The sequence below is a fragment of the Bombina bombina genome, chromosome 5, assembly GCF_027579735.1.
Source record: "Bombina bombina isolate aBomBom1 chromosome 5, aBomBom1.pri, whole genome shotgun sequence".
NCBI classification, from domain to species: Eukaryota; Metazoa; Chordata; class Amphibia; order Anura; family Bombinatoridae; genus Bombina; species Bombina bombina.
The window spans coordinates 507,603,922-507,625,805 of NC_069503.1; the positions used below are offsets into that span (position 1 = coordinate 507,603,922).

Here is a 21,884-nt window from a genome sequence, read left to right on the forward strand (position 1 = left end):
ACACGATGTACAACCTGATGTTAGCTCGCCCGAGACTTTCACTTGAATGCTACTTTTGATCACAACAACACCTATATATTTAACTTGAGCTGTGTTAGCGCTCCACTTGTAATCTAGGCAATAATATGATGTACCAATGTAATACGAGTACATTGAGTATTACCACTTCTTTTTGAAGTATAGAGAATGCTATATAAGTATTGGGTGCGTTAATAATGCTTTGGTTAAATATTTTACTAACAGCTTGTACAAGACCAAGTGGAAAAAAACACACAGAACATTATCAGTTGAGTGCCAGTTATCTAGGTCTTGGCATTTTTTCTGATAGAATACATATTTCAAATACAAACAGAAAAAGAAGCATTCTTGAATGAACAACCGCTCAGTAGCTTGTTCTATGGTGTGATTACCACCTGGGAGCAGCTTCTTTTAGCCCAATTATGCTTTTCGAAGAGGAGAATTTTCTTGAAGTATATCAGTCTGATCCTGTCTAACAAGGTTATTCTATCTCCGACATACCAGGCAACCCCAGATGATCGTTTCAGCCTTCTTTGCTCCTCGTCAGTGAGATGCAGCTACAGTATATCGCACTAGGCACATTGGGCAAGGAGCCCACGTCTGGTTCCTCCATCACCCTTAGGGAGACTGTCCCCAAGGTCATAGTATAAATACAAACAGAAAGAGAAGCATTTTTCCAGGAACGAACAACAGCTCAGTAGCTTGTTCTATGACCTGATTATTACCTGGGAGTAGCTTCTTTAAGCCCAATTGTGCATTTCACAGAGGAGAATAATTTTTTCAGCAGACCAAACGTTTTTAGAAAATAACATTGGTCTATAGAAATACACATCTCTTGGCGAATATAACCAATTTTCCATTTTATGTTTTTGCTGCTTTTTATGTGAGTTTCAGCTAGTTTTGTATGTGTCCTAACTAGTTAAAGGGACAGTCTAGGCCAAAATAAACTTTCATGATTCAGATAGAGCATGTAATTTTAAACAATTTTCCAATTTACTTTTATCACCAATTTTGCTTTGTTCTCTTGGTATTCTTAGTTGAAAGCTTAACCTAGGATGTTCATATGCTAATTTGTTAGACCTTGAAGCCCACCTCTTTCAGAATGCATTTTAACAGTTTTTCACCACTAGATGGTGTTAATTCACGTAATTCATATAGATAACACTGTGCTCATGCACGAGAAGTTATCTGGGAGCAGGCACTGATTGGCTAGACTGCAAGTCTGTCAAAAGAACTGAAAAAAGGGGCAGTTTACAGAGGCTTAGATACAAGATAATCACAGAGGTTAAAAGTATATTATTATAACTGTGTTGGTTATGCAAAACTGGGAAATGGGTAATAAAGGGATTATCTATCTTTTAAAACAATAAAAATTCTGGTGTAGACTGTCCATTTAAGGAAAATAACTAATAATAATAATAAAAAAGAATAATAATAATAATAAAAAAGTACAATGATACAATATTTTTTATAGACAGGACAAAATGTATGAAACAAATACAGGAGGAATTGAGGGCACCATTCCCTTGGGAACTTACAATCTAGTTTATTTATTACATCAACAATTTTAATTAAATTCAATAATATTGTCAGAACTCCCCAAATAGTGTCCTTAGAGCAGATTTTTTAAAATGTATTTTCTTCTATACTTATTTTGTCAAGATACATTTTTTAACATGAAAAACCAGAATATACTTGGTTTAAAAAATATTTTCACAACTGGAAACTATCTTTGGTTTAAAGAAAATAGTTTCTAGGTTTTTGCAAACATAGCTCATGCCAGGATTTTGAGTCATCCCAGGCTGATAAACTAGTGGAAATGTTGAGCCTTGGGAAAACAATGATGGTATTAATTATCTTTTTCAAAGAAGAGAAAGCAAATAACTGCACAATATCCACCATATTTTGCCCAAAACAAGTAAGCATTTAGGCTGACTTCATCTAGGCAAACCTCATAGGTGATTTCTACTATATTTCTGCATATAAATGTTGGATGAATGTAAAATTAGTTATACTGTGCAGACTTACCTTGGTTGTGTTTGCAATTTGTGTAAATCATATCTAATGAGAACAGGGGTGGGCTCAATTATACTTAAGCCAACTAAAAATGTTACGGACATTCAAACGGGTGAAATTAATGTAAATGTAAATTAGATGTGCATTTTTTTGTTTTTAGCAATATTCATTCACAAACAAATGGGTCAACAAATTAATGAAACTTGGTTGGTTTGTTCATTTGCTAAAGGGATAATCAAATAAAAAAACAATGTTCAGTTTAACAAATGAACAAACAATCAGCAGTTTTTGCTCACCGCTCACTTACCTGCAGCGCTGGTATTACGAGTTTTCAGAAACTCGTCATAAAAAAGACAAGAAGTGAGCTTTGAGCAAAATTTTGCTCATTACCGCACAGTGAGCTGGTGTAACGTGCTCGTGCACGATTTCCCCATAGGAATCAATTGGGAGAGCCGGCTGAAAAAAAAGTCTAACATCTGCAAAAAAGCAACGTAAAACTCCTTAACGCAGCACCATTGATTCCTATGGGGAAATAAAATGTATGTCTACACCTAACACCCTAACATGAACCCCGAGTCTAAACACCCCTAATCTTACACTTATTAACCTCTAATCTGCCACCCCCGACATCGCCGACACCTGCATTATATTATTAACCCCTAATCCGCCGCTCCGGACACCACCGCCACCTACATTATATGTATTAACCCCTAATCTGCTGCCCCCAACATTGCCGCCACCTACATTATATTTAATAACCCCTAATCTGCCACCCCTAATGTCGCTGCCACCTACACTTATTAACCCCTAATCTGCCACCCCCAACGTCGCCGCCACTATAATAAACATATTAACCCCTAAACCAACGCACTCCTGACTCGCAAACATTAGTTAAATATTATTAACCCCTAATTTGCCGTCCCTAACATCGCCGCCACCTACCTACATTTATTAACCCCTAATCTGCTGCCCCCAACGTCGCCGCCACTATATTAAAGTTATTAACTCCTAAGTCTAACCCTAAACCTAACACCCACTAACTTAAATATAATTTAATAAATCTTAATAAATATTACTATGATTAACTAAATTATTCCTATTTAAAACTAAATACTTACCTATAAAATAAACCCTAAGCTAGCTACAATATAACTAATAGTTACATTGTAGCTAGCTTAGGGTTTATTTTTATTTTACAGGCAAGTTTGTATTTATTTTAACTAGGTAAAATGTTTATTAAATAACTACCTAGCTAAAATAAATACAAAAGTACCTGTAAAATAAAACCTAAGTTACACTAACACCTAACACTACACTATAATTAAATAAATTAACTAAATTAAATACAATTACCTAAATTAAATTAAATTAGCTAAAGTACAAAAAAACAAAACACTAAATTACAGAAAATAATAAACAAATTACAGAAATTTAAACTAATTACACCTAATCTAATAGCCCTATTAAAATAAAAAAGCCCCCCCAAAATAAAAAAAAACACCTAGCCTAAACTAAACTACCAATAGCCATTAAAAGGGCCTTTTGCGGGGCATTGCCCCAAAGTAATCAGCTCTTTAACCTGTAAAAAAAAAATAGAAACAACCCCCCCAACAGTAAAACCCACCACCCACACAACCAACCGCCTCAAATAAAATACTATCTAAAAAAACCTAAGCTCCCCATCGCCCTGAAAAGGGTATTTGGATGGGCATTGCACTTAAAAGGGCAGATAGCTCTTTTGCTGCCCAACCTCTAATCTAAAAAATAAAACCCACCCAATACACCCTTAAAAAAACCTAACACTAACCCCCTGAAGATCGACTTAACGGGAGAAGTCTTCATCCAAGCCGGGCCAAAGTCCTCAACAAAGCCAGGAGAAGTCTTCATCCAGGCCGGGCGAAGTGGTCCTCCAGACGGGCAGAAGTCTTCATCCAAGCCTGGCAGAAAAAAAACCTAAACCTGCCCGGCTTGGATGAAGATTTCTGCCCATCTGGAGGACCACTTCGCCCGGCTTGGATGAAGACTTCTCCCGGCTTCGCTGAGGACTTCGGCCCGGCTTGAATGAAGACTTCTCCTGGTAAGTCGATCTTCAGGAGGTTAGTATTAGGTTTTTTTAAGAGTGTATTGGGTGGGTTTTATTTTTTAGATTAGGGTTTGGGCAGCAAAAGAGCTAAATGCCCTTTTAAGGGCAATGCCCATCCAAATGCCCTTTTCAGGGCAATGGGGAGCTTAGGTTTTTTTAGATTGTATTTTATTTGGGGGGTTGGTTGTGTGGGTGGTGGGTTTTACTGTTGGGGGGTTGTTTGTATTTTTTTTTACAGGTAAAAGAGCTGATTACTTTGGGACAATGCCTTGCAAAAGGCCCGTTTAAGGGATATTGGTAGTTTAGTTTAGGTTAGGGGTTGTTTTTTTTTTTGGGAGGGGGGGTTATTTTAATAGGGCTATTAGATTAGGTGTAATTAGTTTAAATTTCTGTAATTTGTTTATTATTTTCTGTAATTTAGTGGGGTTTTTTTTTGTACTTTAGCTAATTTAATTTAGGTAATTATATTTAATTTAGTTAATTTATTTAATTATAGTGTAGTGTTAGGTGTTAGTGTAACTTAGGTTAGGTTTTATTTTACAGGTACTTTTGTATTTATTTTAGCTAGGTAGTTATTAAATAGTTAATAACTATTTAATAACTATTATACCTAGTTAAAATAAATACAAACTTGCCTGTAAAATAAAAATAAACCCTAAGCTAGCTACAATGTAACTATTAGTTATATTGTAGCTAGCTTGGGGTTTATTTTATAGGTAAGTATTTAGTTTTAAATAGGAATAATTTAGTTAATGATAGTAATATTTATTTAGATTTATTTAAATTATATTTAAGTTAGTGGGTGTTAGGTTTAGGGTTAGACTTAGGTTTAGGGGTTAATAACTTTAATATAGTGGTGCCGATGTTAAGGACGGCAGATTAGGGGTTAATCATATTTAACTAATGTTTGCAAGGCTGGAGTGCCGCGGTTTAGGTTTTTAATATGTTTATTATAGTGGCGGCAACGTTGGGGGTGGCAGATTAGGGGTTAATAAATGTAGGTAGGTGGCGGCGACATTGGGGGCGGCAGATTAGGGGTTAATAAATATAATGTAGGTGGTGGCAATGTTGGGGGCAGCAGATTAGGGGTTCATAAGTATAATGTAGGTGGCGGCGGTGTCCGGAGTGGCAGATTAGGGGTTAAAAATTTTATTATAGTGTTTGCGATGCGGGAGGGCCTCGGTTTAGGGGTTAATAGGTAGTTTATGGGTGTTAGTGTACTTTTTAGCACTTTAGTTATGAGTTTTATGTTACGACCTTGTAAAACTCTTAACTACTGACTTTTAAATGCGTTAGGACTCTTGAAAGGGTAGGGTGTACCGCTCACTTTTTGGCCTCCCAGGACAGACTCATAATACCGGCGCTATGGCAGTCCCATAGAAAAAAGACTTTACGAAGTTTACGTAAGTCGTTTGGCGGTAAGGCCAAAGAAGTGTGCGGTGCCCCTAAACCTTCAAGACTCGTAATACCAGCGGGCGTAAAAAAGCAGCGTTAGGACCTCTTAACACTGCTTTTTTTTACCCTAACGCACAACTCGTAATCTAGCCGCAAGTTCCCTTAAAATCTAGAAAATGCACTTCTATTTAGCTGCTTTATTATTTTTATTATTATTATTTTGTTGGCAATAATATTATTAATTAGAATAATAATAATCTTTAGAACCTTAATTAGGTTTTAAATTTTGTAACAAACTATTATAACATTTCTGATAACAAATATTAATTTATATTGTTCACAATTTTATGGTTTAAATGAATATGAAACCCAAACTTTTTCTTTCATGATTCAGATAGAGCATGCAATTTTAAACAATGTTCTAATTAACTTCTATTATCACATTTTCTTCATTCTCTTGGTACCTTTTGTTGAAAAACAGGGACGTAAGCTGGAGCACTATTTGGCAGCAGTTTTGCAAGAATATTTTCCATTTGCAAGAGCACAAGATGGCAGCCCTATTTCCTGTTATGTAAATGCTCCAGAATTCTACCTAAGTGTCTCTTTAACACTTCAATTGATAATAGAAGTGAATTGGAACCTTTTTAAAAATGGTATGCTCTGTATGAATCACAAAAGAAAAATTTGGATTTCATATCCCTTTAAGTAGTCAGGTATTGAGGAATTCAGAACATAGTAGGAATTGAAAATAATTTCTTTCTTTGCTTTCTTACAAATAATCAGTTAACAAGAATAACTACTTTAATTATATGGCAATGGGTCAGACTATCCCTGATATTCAATTCTATTTTCTAGCCTCATCGGCCAAGGTGGTGATAGATTGGATTGTAGAAACAGAACATATTTCTGAGAGCTTGATGGCTAATGTAATTTTGGATGACCTCTCTACTGCATCATTAATACATTTAGATTGGAGAGAGATTCCTCTACAAATTGGGACGAATATTATGTATGAGGGGATATTAAAAGCCATGCATAAGATAAATAAAATTTGGGGGGTTCCCCTCAGTGGTCGTCTACTTACCCATAAGAAATCATTTAAAATTTCCTCCAGGATTAGACCCCCAAGTTTTTAAATTCTGGGCCAATGCAAATTTTTTTTAAAAATAGATCATCTGGGGGCGGAGCCAACCGTCGAAAGAGCAAGTAGCACCATTTTAGAGCTCCTGGAATCGGATCTTTAAAAAGTTCATTCTTAGCATCCTAAGAACTCATAAATGTCTGTATTTTGCACCTAGCACATCCTACAATATGGAGTAGTTGTTTTGGGGACTAAGATAAAACATAAAAGAAACGCTAACGACCCTGAGGCCTATTTCCTAGAGGTATACGCTGTAACATATACACCGCCATATCTACATCTACCTCCGCACTGTTCAGACCGACAGAGAAATAACGCCTCCAGTACCATGGGGGATCAAATTCAATCTGCCGTTAGAGCCTTTATGCGCTCCATGGACTTACACCAGCAGACCCTTCTCGCCAAACTGAAAGCTGCTATGGCTCCATCTCAGATTACACCGTTAGGAGAAGGTACCGGTAAGACGGACAGGTCTGTCCCAGACCCATCACACTGCCGTGCAGTTTTGACCCAAGTTTCTGTGGAGCGCCATAATCCAAGTATGAGGGACCTTAGCCGACAGATATCGGAACGAAGCACGACATACCCGGTAACCCCGCAGGCGCAGCTGATCATATTACCTGGTACACTGGACCTACAGCCATCAATCTGTTCGCCCTTAAGTATAACGAGGGATGTCACACCAGGAGACCCACCTACTGGTACCGAGGCCAGGACAAGGGGAAATATCAAACCGGGAGCCCAGCGGAATACTATTCCCCTTAGATTTTCTGCATCCCAGAAGGATAAGGAAAGTCAGCCCACTGATAAGGACAGCGTAGCTCAATCTATGGTTCTGCCTGCCCGGAGGATGATTACTGCTGATATACAGAAGGTTGGTCTGTGTCGATGGACAATGGGAACTAGCTGCTCGAGAACCATAACACTACTGCTCCGTCTCATCAAATGGCATGAAGGAGCTCTCCAATCGCTGGATATTGTTGCTTGCAGGTCTTATCTCACCTCACCGCTAAAGGATTGCAGCTGTAGCTACACACTTGATCACCCAGTCTCCAGGCCACTTGGGTGTGCTCACAAATCCCTGCTCTGGCCACTGCGGTCGTTCGGAGGTGAACGGAGATCTAGGTCTGGAGTGGGTTAAACTTACACCAAATGGTAGTCCCTCTTACATGCCCGCTGTTTGCTCCTGAGTATTCCTACCTGGCCATATGACTGACTCCTGTGAGATCCATGATGTGGGCCTACTACTAAAGCACTACTCTCAGATCCTGTATCCATCTGAACCTACACGGATGGTATGCAATATCAGTTTTATGTGGGACATGCACGCTCTAGTACCCTATATCAGAGACTGGACTATTTCTGTTGCAGTGGGCTATGCTTCAATCCTGTTATTTGCCTTATACTGCCTAGCCTCTAGTACTTTAGTATTACAATTTAGTTCATAGGCCCTTTCCTATATTATACCCCACAATGTACTTTATGTTAGCTGTTATGACCGATTTGGAGACTTGGCTCATCTCTGTTTACACGTGCTACATCTCGGGCATGCATAAGCGTCATTTACACGGAGCATACTTATACACCTACAATTGAGTAATATATCTATAAATCCTGGTTTCTGTTATATATATAGGTTACGCACGATTATTGGTTAGTGTTTATATTTCACTGAAGAAATCTTTATTACAGTCAATATTTACTTAGTTCAACATAGGGTACAGTCACACATTATTCCATGTATGATACATAACATACCTTATACCTACTAACATATAGACTTTTCAAAGCTAATTGTATGCGTATTTAGCAACCTATGATTGTGCATATCTTAGATGCGTACTATAGTAAACATTTGTGAAGGTGCTCTCCTTATTTTTAATTGTATGCACACATTATACAGTTGCTGTACACTTTATACAGCTAAGGTTCTGTGTGGCTCAGGGCTCTATTTTATATAAATCAGTTATACCCAAGTGTTTCACCCATATATGTTAAGTATCTACGCCCAGAGCAGTTATTCCATTTCAGATCTAACTCAGAGAAAATTCTACTTCCTGTTAATATGGCCCTACTGGTACAATAATGTACTAATACTACTGGTATTTCATAAGCTAATCTACCTCTTTGCAGGTTATGGTATATATTATACATGAGAGAGTTACATTGCAAGCTCTATTATCTTTATGTTCCTAGGAAACGTTATTGCCTATGCTGAATTTAATATTAGTACAAATGATCTGTTTCTGTTGGGCCCCTCTCCTCCCTTTCCCGCCGGTACTGGTTGCCTGCGGGTCATACCCCTACTCCTTTTTCCCACATCGCCTATAGCTGGCATTTCCCTAGGAGAGGGGCTCACCCAGAAGTCCCCTATATTCCATACACACTAATGTCCCCGCCTCCACATAATGTTGTTGAGAGCTACTCTTATTCATTTTATTGAAAGCGCATTTACTTGTATTAAGTGTAGGATTAAGACTCAGTTGCCTTATACTTACCTATGATCCCTCTCTATATAAAAGCGCTCAGTTAAGATAAATGGTATGATATGTGGGTCAACTTGTATGTATGACCATCTCCCTGATGTTAGATTAGAGCTCCTACAACTATTAAGATCATTTGCCTTGTAGTTTTTATTTTCCCAGTATCCTAGTTGGCTCCGCTCTCCACTTCCCCCTCATTACGAGCGGCTCTTGCCCGCTGCATTCCCCCCCCCCACACACAGCCAATTCCCTATCTCCTACCATTTATAGTTTATAAAGCACTTCTTTTCCCGAGATAGGGATCATTAGTTGATTAATATAAAAATCGAGGTCTCATTGATATATGTCCCAGCCACCTGTGTTTCTCATATCTTATTTTACCTTTTCCCTCCATAGTAACAGAAGTGGTATTATAACGCTTGTCAATTGTTCTAATAGTATCTATTTGTATATATGGCACCAATATGGGCTGGATATTGTGAGAACTACTTCAGTGGTGCACCAATGTTTTAGCCCTCATCTATTTCTTGTGTGAGAAATGTATCAGTGTCTTTATTATTTCTGATCCGTGCCTGGACATATTGTTTGTTCTATTGTTATTACCTATTACCTCAATAAAAATTATTTAAAAACAAAAAACAAAAAAATAGATCATCTATTAGATGTGAGACACAAAAGACTAAGATCCTTTGTAGAAGTTTGAGACAAATATGAACTACCAAATACACACTACTTAGCCTATTTACAATTGAGTTGTTTTTAAAGGGGAAATTTACATACTCAATAATTTATTTATTTTTTCTTTTGAAAATCAGTATGAGTGCTATTATATTTAAAATAAAAAACATTTATTGTAAGTTAACTTCAGCACAATAATCAACATATTATGAAACAACAGAGATTCAGTCATAAGCATTACAATGTATTCCCTGTTATTCAATATAAGTAAGTATTGCCTCAATCTGTGTTAACACCCAGTGAGGGGTGATGGTAAAGTCCAAGAGTTCTAAGGGATCAAGGCTAAGGTGAATTCGATGTATGCTTCTATCACCTCTCCACGGTGGAGACTTGACTTAATAACTAAAGAAATAATTATATTATACAGTATAAATAAATAACTAGTACCATTCGTTTATATTATATAGAAGTACCCTCTTAAACAGAAGATATATGCTGGTAATGGAGAGAAGAATGAAGAAGTAGTAGGAATCAAGAAGTGGGGAAGGGGGTGGTAGAGAAGAGGGAGGATGAGAAGGAAAGAAAGTGTGGGGGTTCTGATTGGGTAGAGGTGTGGGGGCTGAAAGGAATGTTACGGCATATCGCCTATGCCTGGTGGGGTGTGGATCAGGGATGCCCAATAAAATTGGACCTCCTGGAAGAAGGTCAAATTTCTGTTTCTGTAGTATGATTATGGGTTTTAGGGGAGGCACTACAGTGACCCGTCGAGCAGTCTATATCTAGTTTGAAAGCAATATTAAAATCCCATGCTAGTATTAGGGGCCCTTTTTAATTTGAAGTATTTTACGTGGTGACTTTTTTGGAGAAATTAACGTTATTGGGCGGTTATGGAGGAGACCTGTCAGAAAGAGCCACCTGCCCCTGGGCCTGAATCAACAGCATGTAGCTGGAAGGGTAATGATCTATGGATTAAGATTCTCCTGTACAAAGACAATATCAGCATTTAAACCAGGCTATTGCCGCTGATCGCTTTGTTAGTGAATTCAGGCCTATGGTATTTTGTGTGATTATTTTAACCATGTGGAGTCCCATGGGTAAAGAGAGTTGAGGGAACCATATAAGTTAGGTTGGATAAGTATGTTATGGGGATCAGGGGGTGGTATGGAGATAAGGTAGGGGCTTGTGTACCTGCATAACGGAATTGTGACTAGGGATGCATGGAGCTTACCTGAGGTTTGACATCTATGGAACATGTAACTTCCCAACCGGAACGGGAAGAGAGGGAGAAGGGAGGGGGTATCACAGAGGGTAGATAGTAGATAGTACACCTGGAATAGTAAAAAACAAATGTGAGTATATCAACATATAAAACCATATAAACAATAATGTGAACCATTAAATACTCATAAAAGTAAGGGGGGGGTAAAAGTGGCTGCTACAACTTTTGGTAGCATGTCGACATTAAACATAACTATCTTAGGGTAATGGGACCCCTGAACATGAATAATATACAAACAAGGCCCTTTATGGGCACATTCCTGCATCCTAATGGTATTCCATGGATAATTATCATGGACATTTAACTCATTACGCTAATTATGAGGATAGTTTAAGGTAATGGGAGATATATTAACTTGGGAAAAAGTGGGTGTCATGGCACTCAATAGAGTTACTCAGCTTAGATCGCTAGATAACTCATAGAACATGGATAATACATAGTAAGGAGTAGTTCATTTCCCACAGGCAGTGGGTCTGGAGGATTCTTTGCTAAACTTTTGTTTCTTCTTCTACGGGAAACTTGCATCCATTCTTGTCTTGTGGTTTTGACATCTGTTTTTCCTGTGCGGTGTCTTGGATGGAGGGTAGAACAGGTTTCTGAATGTCCAATTAAGAGCACAAAGTGTACAAGTCCTCAGGTAATCTTTATTTTTCAGTTAAATTATCCTTAACCACTTTAAGGCAGAAGAGAATGCCCCATCTATATGGGACGCCAAGGTCTCTGAGGTGCATTGTAAGGAATCTGGCTTCCCTTCTTTTGGATAGTGTCAGATGGCTGAGGTCAGCATAAAATTGGAGAGAGGAGCCCTCATGTGAAATGGGTGATTTGTTCCTTGCTGCTGACAGGATATTTTCTTTATCTCTAAAGCTAGTGAACTTAAGAATGACATCCCTTGGAGGGACTGGGTCTTTGAGAGGTGGTCGCAAGGCACGATGGTAGCAGTCAAGTGGATATTCGATTGCCTTTTCACTGTCCATAAGCTTATTAAAAACTTTTTAAAGATAGGGGAGCAGCTCAGTGGATTTGATGCTCTCGGGTATGCACCTAATTCTAATATTTTGTCATCTACCTGATCCTGAAGTTGGTGGATTAGAGAGGAGTTATGAGAGGTTTGGTGAGTTTGCAGATCTAGAAGTCTGTCTGTTCTACATCTTATTCAAATTAAACTATCCTGTTCCCAATTTCACTGATTTCCTTTCTCACTTCAGAGAGACTAGATTTTATCATATAGCCGACTTGAGTTATAAAATTGGTAAAGTCCTCCTTTGACGCAGAGCCTGTAGGTCAGCTTTTGTGAGTAATGTTTCAGCTTCATTATTCATTTCTGTATTGGTGGTTACAGAGGGTGTCTCTGCGGAAATATCTAGGGGGTCTGCTGCAGTGGAATACATTGCATTGAAAAAAGAAGGCACTCTAGGTGTTGGTGTTGCAGGACCTTTACATGATTTATCAGATCTAGGTGCCCTTTTGGAAGCCATAGTAATGCTTTATTGCAGCCAGTATATCAATATTATGCAGTGTAATATAACTGTGAGCTTGCAGAGGGTGATTAAGTTATATAATAAGGTCCAGGCTCATGCCCTTTGAGAGAGGACACTTGCAGTAGCAGATGTAGGAAGAAACAATTCCCCTGATATAGGCTATATCTGCTATTGATTAGCCATTTTAAAGATATTCTCTTACATTTAATAAAACCTTTAAGTTTTCCATGTATGTAGCTAGATGAGGCGTTTCCTCATAGTATCATTGCCGTGTAAATCAGGGTAGGCATTTGTTTACATATATCACTCGATTATAATGGTAGTCTGTTAGTGACCGATTTAGGAGTGTCCACTCTAGGTGTTAATGTGACCAGTACATACAATTTTCCCTTAGAAGGAAGTCTATGTAGGCAGTTTAGGACTCACAGCCTAGTAGAGGTATACGACAGTAAGGAGCGGGTTCAATTCACTGCATGGCTGCACTTAGTAGCTGTTCCTCACATGGATCTCTCCTTCATTATCTGTTTAGCCACAGCAGAGAGTTGGCTTATCCGGCCCCTGGGGTCCCGGTGATGCAGCATTGTGCCTGAAAACAGATTGCCGCGCTAGTCTTGCAGCTATTTGGTGGGAAGATATGTTGCGACCGCGTGGCAGGCCTCTTGTTGCCGCTGCTCTGGTGCTACAGTGGTGTTTCACCTCCTATATGTGACTGGAGGGTCCCCGGGTATATATGGGACAGATGCTGGTGTTTTTTTCTGGCAAATCACATTCTGGTAGTCGCTGGCAAAGTATGAAGCCAACCACACTTCAGAGCTCTAATTGCTTATGTCCATCTTGGGCACTGGCTAGCTCCGCCCCATGCTCAGTAATTTATAAAGCTCTGTTGGATTCAAATATTTATAGAATCATGGCAAAAACAATAGAGGAATAGAGGGCTGGCAGAAGATTGCCTTAGTTCAACTGGAGGTGAGGGAAATTATAGGTAGTTTTAAAAATATCAAAGGTGTCACACTTGATTCATATGTTAGAGAATCTCAGACAAAACTAATAAACAGATTTTATGTTACACCTAAGAAGGCCTCTAAATGGCTTAGATGTGAGAGTTAATGTATTAAATGCAGTTTGCTAGATCCTTTGTTTAAACACTATCTGTGGGCTTGCCCTAAGGTAAATTAATTATGGGCTAACGTTATTTTTTGTGTTACTAAGATTTTAAAGACTAAAATATATAATGGTTTTAAGGATATTCTAACTTTGACAGATAGACAGATATATAAAGAGAAGGCCTTTTTTTCTATCAATGGTCATAATAATGACAAGGAAATGTATTCTATGAGAATGGCTATTACCAGATACACCCAGTGTTAGGGAAATACGTCAAGCTTTGATAACACCATAAAATTGATGTCTTAGATACTCTAGGTGATAGAGAGACAAGGGGTAAGAAATTATAATGAAATGGGGAGCATTTACTAAGGCTCTAGGTGGTCCGCTACAGAAACAAATTCTTGGTCCTTTAATTAGTGGCTCAGTAGGGGATGTAGCCTGGGGTTCAGACCTTGCATTAGCCCAGTTTTTTGACTATAGGGTTGATTAGATTTTCTGGTTATAAATTACTAATTTACTAGATTATTTATTGTAAATTAACTTCACCACATTGGTAGGTGGGGTTTCCATCTTCAGGGAAGGTGGATTGGTAGGAAAAGGACTGTGGTCCAGTATGTATTGTGATGTATAGGTTTTTATCGATATGGTTTGTTAAAAGTATTAAGGATTTCTGTCTGGTGTTAATAATCTAATCAAAGACTTAAGTTTTTAATATTACATGTGATAGAGTGACAAGGGTATAAAGAAATTCAACACTTGATTGTATTCATGGTATAATATGCAAATCTGTATGTTAACGATATTATGTTTTTGTTAATAGGGCATTTATGGAAATGCATTATTTGTTAAAAAGAAAATACAATATTGAAAATTAAAATAATAAAAAGACAATGGGCTAGATTACCTATGCGTGCATTACAAGTCAAAAGTAAATGCGACCACACAAACGCAAACTAATTTTAAATATGCACTGAACACAATATAAATGAAAAAATACATTTACACTCATATATACACTAATACATACTGTATAAATATTAATAAAAAGTTATGTGTTCATACATACATACATATACATGTCTAAATATGTGTATTTATGTATATATATATATATATATACACACACACACCCACAAACATATGTATATTTATATGTGTATATATTTATTTACATACATATATACACATATATACAAGTATAGACATATATACTGTATTGTTTCGAGTTTCCCCCCTAATTTAAATCTTTAAATTCGGGGTGCAGCCTATAATCGGGCATGTCGGTATGTTATCCACTGCGTCTTGGTTATGTGGCCGGTAATCTGAGGACGGACCGGTGGTGCCTTACTCTCAGCAGTGTATTCAGAAGAATTTTTATTTACTGGTACTTAGTTATAATGTGTTTTTTTTTACAGTATTATAAGTGTAAAAGTCTTCTGTAAGGAAGTGCTGGCACAGGCTTATGAATAAGGAGGGAGGAAGTGGGTGGAGCACATGATGTTGCATGTGAGCTGCAGTGTAGGAGCCTGTTATTAAGCTGGCACCATATTCCTTTGCAGTTATCTGATATTTTTTAAACTAATAATCTATTCCTGATTAGTTATGTCTTCTAGCAGGTATTAGTTATGGCTTCTATGCCTTCCTTAACCCCTTTCTCCGGCACTTCACTCCCTGTTCTCCTACCGTTATTTTCAAATCAACAAAGAGGAGCAACAAGTGAGGGGGCAAAGGAGAAACAGTAATTTAACTGTTTAAGTCAGCGATCTGCTTAATTGGCCATCGCATGGGACAAATTACCAGTATTTAAATCAGGCGGACTCTTAGTAACAGTATTATTGCCGCTCTGACAATCATGCTGTTACACTTGGTGCTGGTCCCACTGTGATGGTCACGGAGTCCCAGTCGCTGGCTGACTTACTCGAACTACTAGAAATCCCCCCCCAGACTTCACTTTGACATGATCAGATTGAGGTCTATGATGCGGTCCTGGGGCTTCCTCCGGGAAGACCCTTGGAACTTAACTCCATGGGAGACCAGAAGGAACTTTGACCTCCAACTCTTTAAACCACTTTTGACACACAATCAGTCCCTTCTACAAGATACCCTCACCTTTAAAACGACAAACATAGCTGCATGGGAGTTGGAATGGAAGCGAGAGTGCACCCCTCAGCAATGGACTCGAGCCATAACTAAGACCAGGTCTGCCATACACTGTGTAACCATGTACAAACTGTACTATAAGCTCTTGACTAGATGGCATCGGGTCCCAACCAAATTATAGAAGTTCTATCCTACATTCTCTAATCTGTGCTGGAGGGGATGCGGAGAGAGGGGCGACCCCATACATATTTGGTGTAATTGTCCACTCTTAATACCCTTTTGGACAAATACCAGACATATATGCACTAGTTTAGGCCTACCAGATGTTACCCACCCTGGTATGACTCTCCTCCAACTCGACATGAACAAGCTACCTAGTCACAGCCAATATTTACTCATTTACATACAGGTTTCTACCAAGCTCCTGATAGCTAGGAACTGGAAAAAAAGGTGTTCCCCAAAATAGCAGGGTGTAATGGACACTTTCAGGTACATTAAAACCATGGAGGAAGGTGTCTTCAGATCCAGAAAAAAATTAACACCTTTTGCTTAATATCGCAACCCTGGGATTCCTACTTACAACACAGCCCCCACTAACTCCTATAGAACCCTAAGAAGTTTTGCCCCACTGGCCCTACTGACTCCACCATTTCAGCCCACCCCAGATTCTGTTGCTCTTGTGAGACCCCAACCAACCAGACCCCACACCCCTTCTTCCTATCTCTACCTTCTAACAGCCAAACTATGTAGAGAGAATTCCCTGCAATTGTGTAATAGCCTACATTTGAACCACATTCCCATTTACCCCCTTAGACCACCTCCCTCCCTCCCTCCCTAATCCACAAACCTAATAGCCCACATTCCCTACACCCTGGATTTACTACCACCACAAGATTACCAGAATTACCTTGGAATGACTTATACCTCATGGTGTGACATCATTACCACCTGTTAACTCCTAAATTTAGTCTGTAAATAATTCTGAAGGAGGTATTCAAAAGTCACCCACACTAATAGGAAACTATTCACACACTTTTAGTGTATGTATACCTCTCGCAGACCTCTTAAGCACCCTATACTTATCCATTAAAGCACTACACTTACCTGCCCCCCATGGTATAAAAGACAAAAATGAATTTTCCTTTACTGCAATATTAACTGGTTTAACTTGTTCTTTAACCTTGAGAAACAATTCTCCTTACCCTATGTTTCTATGTTATCGACAAACTGCTGCTTTGTTTATTGCTTACTTTGAATATCTGTTTTGAAATTGTATGTACTACCCACGAAGCTACAAGATGTAACTGTACCTAATCTAGTATGTACAACTGTTTGAACTTCAATAAAAATATTTCTTCAATAAGAAAAAAAAAATGGCTCCAAACTTTAAGGGTGCAGCCTATAATCAGGTGCAGCCTATACTCGGAACAATACGGGGTGTGTATATATATATATATATATAAATATATATTAATATTAAATAATGTGTTTTATTACTGTAAATATGTTCTTTAGATAGGGGAAATAGTTAATTGTATTTTTAAATATAAATTGATATATAAATGTTGTCAGGGTAGCGCGCAAGCAATAGTTTTTTGTTTGTTTTTTTAAATTTGAGCTCTCCATTGAATTCTATGGGGAGAAGTTAACGCGGTTGCGATATCCGAAGTCCTTTGGCTAGCGTGTGTCAGGTTTCACCCGCATGCAAAACTTTTACTTTCAACTTGTTAGCACTCAAGTAATAGGGCTACATAGTGCCACTTGTAATCTGGCCCAATATTAGCTGTTTTGAGTCTAAAAATTGTAAATTCTTCTGGAAAGGTGGACCTCCAACCAGCGGTCATTGATGGTTCTGTAAAGATTGGTAATCATCTGCATAGTAGCTATCATCAAAATAAACACAGTGTTCCAGAGCTTATACAACCTTAGCTCCCCCCCCTCCCCCCCCCCCCCCGTACTCTGGTAGTCTGGGAATGCAGTGAACAATTACTGCTAAAAAAAGATTCCAACATTAAGTCAAAGCATGATGGCTATGTCAGGATTGTGAGAGCATACTTTGCAGTGAGTCTTGCATCAAAATTTTACTTTACAGAGAGCTGAATGTCATTCAACAATAGAGAACTAATCTAAACTGCCTATCTCCATGATCAAAGTTGATTCAGAACCAGCTCAGACTTTGGAGACTGCAGAGAATGTTTGTGCAGGCGTTATTGTGTTGTAGGAGGACATGCACTCAGCCTAGCTAAACTTAAGAGATACTGCCCCCCAGGGCTATCACACAGCTAATACAAAGCCGAGCTCACACGTGATGTGATCCTGAGTGGGAACTTACAGCTAATTGAGACTCAGGCTGTTTCTGGGTGAGTTCTGAAGCTAGGGACTTGCCTGACCCTACATATGTCAAGGAACTAACCAAGCTTGAGTCGGAAACATTTTCAGCAGCTACTTTGAGATTCTCCCCAGTGTCTCCACTGACATAGCAAGCAGCCTAGTTGAAGGGGAGAGAAAAAGATTTTGGGTCACATGGATGAGGAGATGATTCCTAGGGAGAGGAGCAGGAACACCCCTATCTTTCATCTCCTTATCTCCTTCTTCAAGATCTCCTGGGTGGGGGGGGGGTTGCCTGGGGGAGATTCAACCAGACATGTTCCTGTTTTGAAGGTCAGAACTAGGGTTGCACCGATACCATTTTTTTAAGACCGAGTACAAGTACCGATACTTGTTTTCAAATACTCGCCAATACCAATTACCGATACTTTTTTTATGTCATGTGACAGTTTACCAAGCACAATACAGACTAATTATTTAAGAATCCTTCTTTATAATTATGAAGGACTGTAGCTCAAAAGACATTATGAAAGAATAAAACAGGTTTTATTTGTCACAAAGTTCACAGAACATGTTTAGAAATAAAAATATTACAATAAAATATATTAACAACAATAAATAACAAATATAAAATTGCAACCAACCAAAAGTGCCATACAGTAAAAAATAGAACAGAATACTGTTTAATCATGGTGAACAACACTAAGGGCTAGATTACATTTGACTGGTAAGCTTTACCAATGCTCTCCTTACACGTCCTACTCCATTAAAGGCTATGGAGTTTGAAATGTGAACAGAGCATTGGTAAAGCTTACCAATCAAATGTAATCTAAATCTAGTCCTATAATTGCAGGATGAGTGTTCATTGGGATTAACTTAATTTTTCCTATGAGTACTCGTCCTGCAATTATATAAGTTAAGATGTTCCTCAGAGTACAGTATGTTTTGAACATAATTGTGCAAGATGAGAACTAGCAGTATAAAAGGCAATCTAGCAATTAGAATAATTTTTCAAAAGTTAGTGGCAAGTTCTTTTTAAGGAACAGAACAGAAGCATCTCTGCATGTTCAGCTATACGTCTGTTTTTGCTATCAGTAAGGAGGTTCAACTTTCCACACTAGATATTTTTGCTCCATTTTAGCCAGAGCTGGAAATCACAGTTTATTAACTGCCCAGTACTTCAGGGGTTTGTCTGAACGCAGTACAGTGATCTCTCCTACAATAATACAAATAAGAGCAATTTGTATTGGCAGAACAGTAGTAAACAATTTTTAGTTTAGTCTCCACTCCAGCTTTAAATGAAATGGGAACATGCAGTTTGAAAAAAACACTACAAGATAGCATATGGGTAGTAAGTGGAGGTATCGGTTTAAAGGGACATGAAACCCAAAAAAAATATTTCATGATTCAGATAGAGAATACAATTTTAAACAACTTTCTAATTTACTTCTATTATCTAATCTGTTTTATTCTCTTGGTATCATTTGTTGAAGGAGCAGCAGTGCACTACTGGTTTCTAACTGAACACATGGGTGAGTCAATGACAATCAGTTTATATATGCAGCCACCAATCAACAGCTAGATCCTAGGTTCTCTGCTGCACATGAACTTTCCTAGATAAACATTTCAGCAAAGGATAACAAGAGAAAGAAGCAAATTAAATAATAGAAGTAAATTGGAAAGTTGCTTGAAATTGTATTCTCTATCTGAATCGTGAAATCATTTTTTTGGGTTTCATGTCCCTTTAAGTATCGGTGCATTTGCATGAGTACAAGTACTCATGAAAGTACTTGGTATCGGTACCGATACCGATACTAGTATCGGTATCGGTGCAACCCTAGTCAGAACCTTTAGAATAACCACTTGTGGCAATTCCTGGTGGCCTATCAGTGCCATCAGTATCAGTATCTTTACTGTTTCATGGACAATGTTATCCAGAGACATGGGTACACAATATCTCCCATTCAAAGCTGTACACAATCAGGAGTAGGTTAAATGCTTAATATGTTCTAGATCATAATTCTTCTTATGTACAGTCTAATGTTGTTGCAATACTACACTTAAATTTCCTCTTAAACATTTCTGTTTATTTCTGCTGTCTAATGTAAAACTCTGCTTAACATGTTATGACTACCCTTAGATATGAATAATGATATAGGTAGTCCAGAGTGGAGCAGTGGGTAACATATGCTGGTATTTTAATCACCTACAAGCTTGGTACTCCAAGACAGACCCAACATTTAGCTCACACCATATTATAGGTATATACTGTATTTGTGGGTTAGCCTGTAGATACTTGCAGGAACATTATATTAGAATATTGATATAGTACTTGATGTAAGTTATGTCTTAAGTCAGTATGGTGTTTTTAATATACAGGGTTAAATCTAGATAACAGCTGTTGTCCATATGGCAACACTTTTATTTCAGAGGATATTATAGGACCCATCATTTGTTCATGCAGATACCTGAATATTCTCAATTATAATTGAATGCACTTTATTGAACGTTTATGTTTAGTTTGATACAGTTAGGAGCTGTATAAGGAAGCTATGGATCCTTTATGAAGCATATATGGGTTTTCCACAAACTATAACATATACCATTGTTTTGATAGCACCTTCGCTAGATGTCACAATACCATATAAATTGCCAAAGCTGCTACAGATTTTAATTTTAAAAGGTTTATTATGATGTAATTATAGCTTTACATATTCCCATAGCTTTTTATATTTTATAAATTCTGTGGTTTATAGACTACTCAGAAGGTCCAAGAGTGATCTCCTTCCTGTTACTGAGTGAATATTCATAATTGTGAGATGCATGTTTTGTTCATCATTTTGTCATGCCACATTGTAGTATATCTTGTAATTTACTTAAAAATGTAATAAAATTTATTTTAAAAAACTACTGGAAAAAATAAAAAAAACTAAGATAATAGCTCTGTTTTTGAATGAATTATAGAAAACGCAAGTTTATAGATAAATAAATAGATAATAAACTAAAAAAAAAAACAATTTGACCAATAAAAACAATAATAATAATTATAACAATAATAATTATAATATTATGTCATCAGTTCTCTTTAATTGTGTATCTTTGCTATAAAGTTATAATTAGATAATAAAATGTTTTTATTGCTCCAAAGTGGCTTTATTGATTGCATTGTTATGTGTTATTTATTATTTATCTTCATTTTAGTTATCCATGCAAAGGTTAAAAGTGTAACTAAAAGCAACTGCAATGAAATAACTACTGTGGTGGAAATTAAAGAGACCTTAAAGTCTTCAACAATTCCAAGGTCTCAGGTTCCACTTATAACCAACTCATCCTGCCAATGTCCCCAGCTATATCCCAATCAAGATGTGCTCATCATGTGCTATCAGTGGAGGTCACGGTAAGTAATGCTAACAAATAGTTTGTTTAAAAATACAATTATGAATTATGTATTGATTGCAGTAAAAAAAGGATGTAAAGGGACATTAGTCTCAGAATTAAATTCACCAGAAAATGGCTGTTAGGCTTAATTAAAAATGTGCAATGAAATTTGGTTAATAATTTTGCTTGCTTTTCCTGTAATTTAAATTTAAAAATGTAAGCTTTTCCAGTCCCATCATAAAGACTGGAGAGAATTTTACAGAATTTAGAACCCTGATCCTCTTCCATGCTGCACAGTAATTGCAGTGTGTGTGCCTAGACTGCCAAACAGTGCAAATATTTCTATCAAAAACATTTTTGTAAATGCTTTTAAAACCCTTTTTTGTATGCAGACATG

The 21,884-nt window shown here is 37.6% G+C and overlaps 1 protein-coding gene across 3 annotated transcripts in view; it reads left to right on the top strand.

The window, feature by feature from the left end:
• Positions 1-21,884, top strand: part of SFRP4 (secreted frizzled related protein 4) — a 139,218-nt gene that overhangs the window by 49,800 nt on the left and 67,534 nt on the right. For all 3 annotated transcript variants that reach the window (XM_053714420.1, XM_053714419.1, XM_053714418.1), the window contains exon 4: positions 21,311-21,506. In XM_053714420.1, coding sequence (XP_053570395.1) covers positions 21,311-21,506 — 196 coding nt within the window. The remainder of the gene's footprint in view (positions 1-21,310; positions 21,507-21,884) is intronic.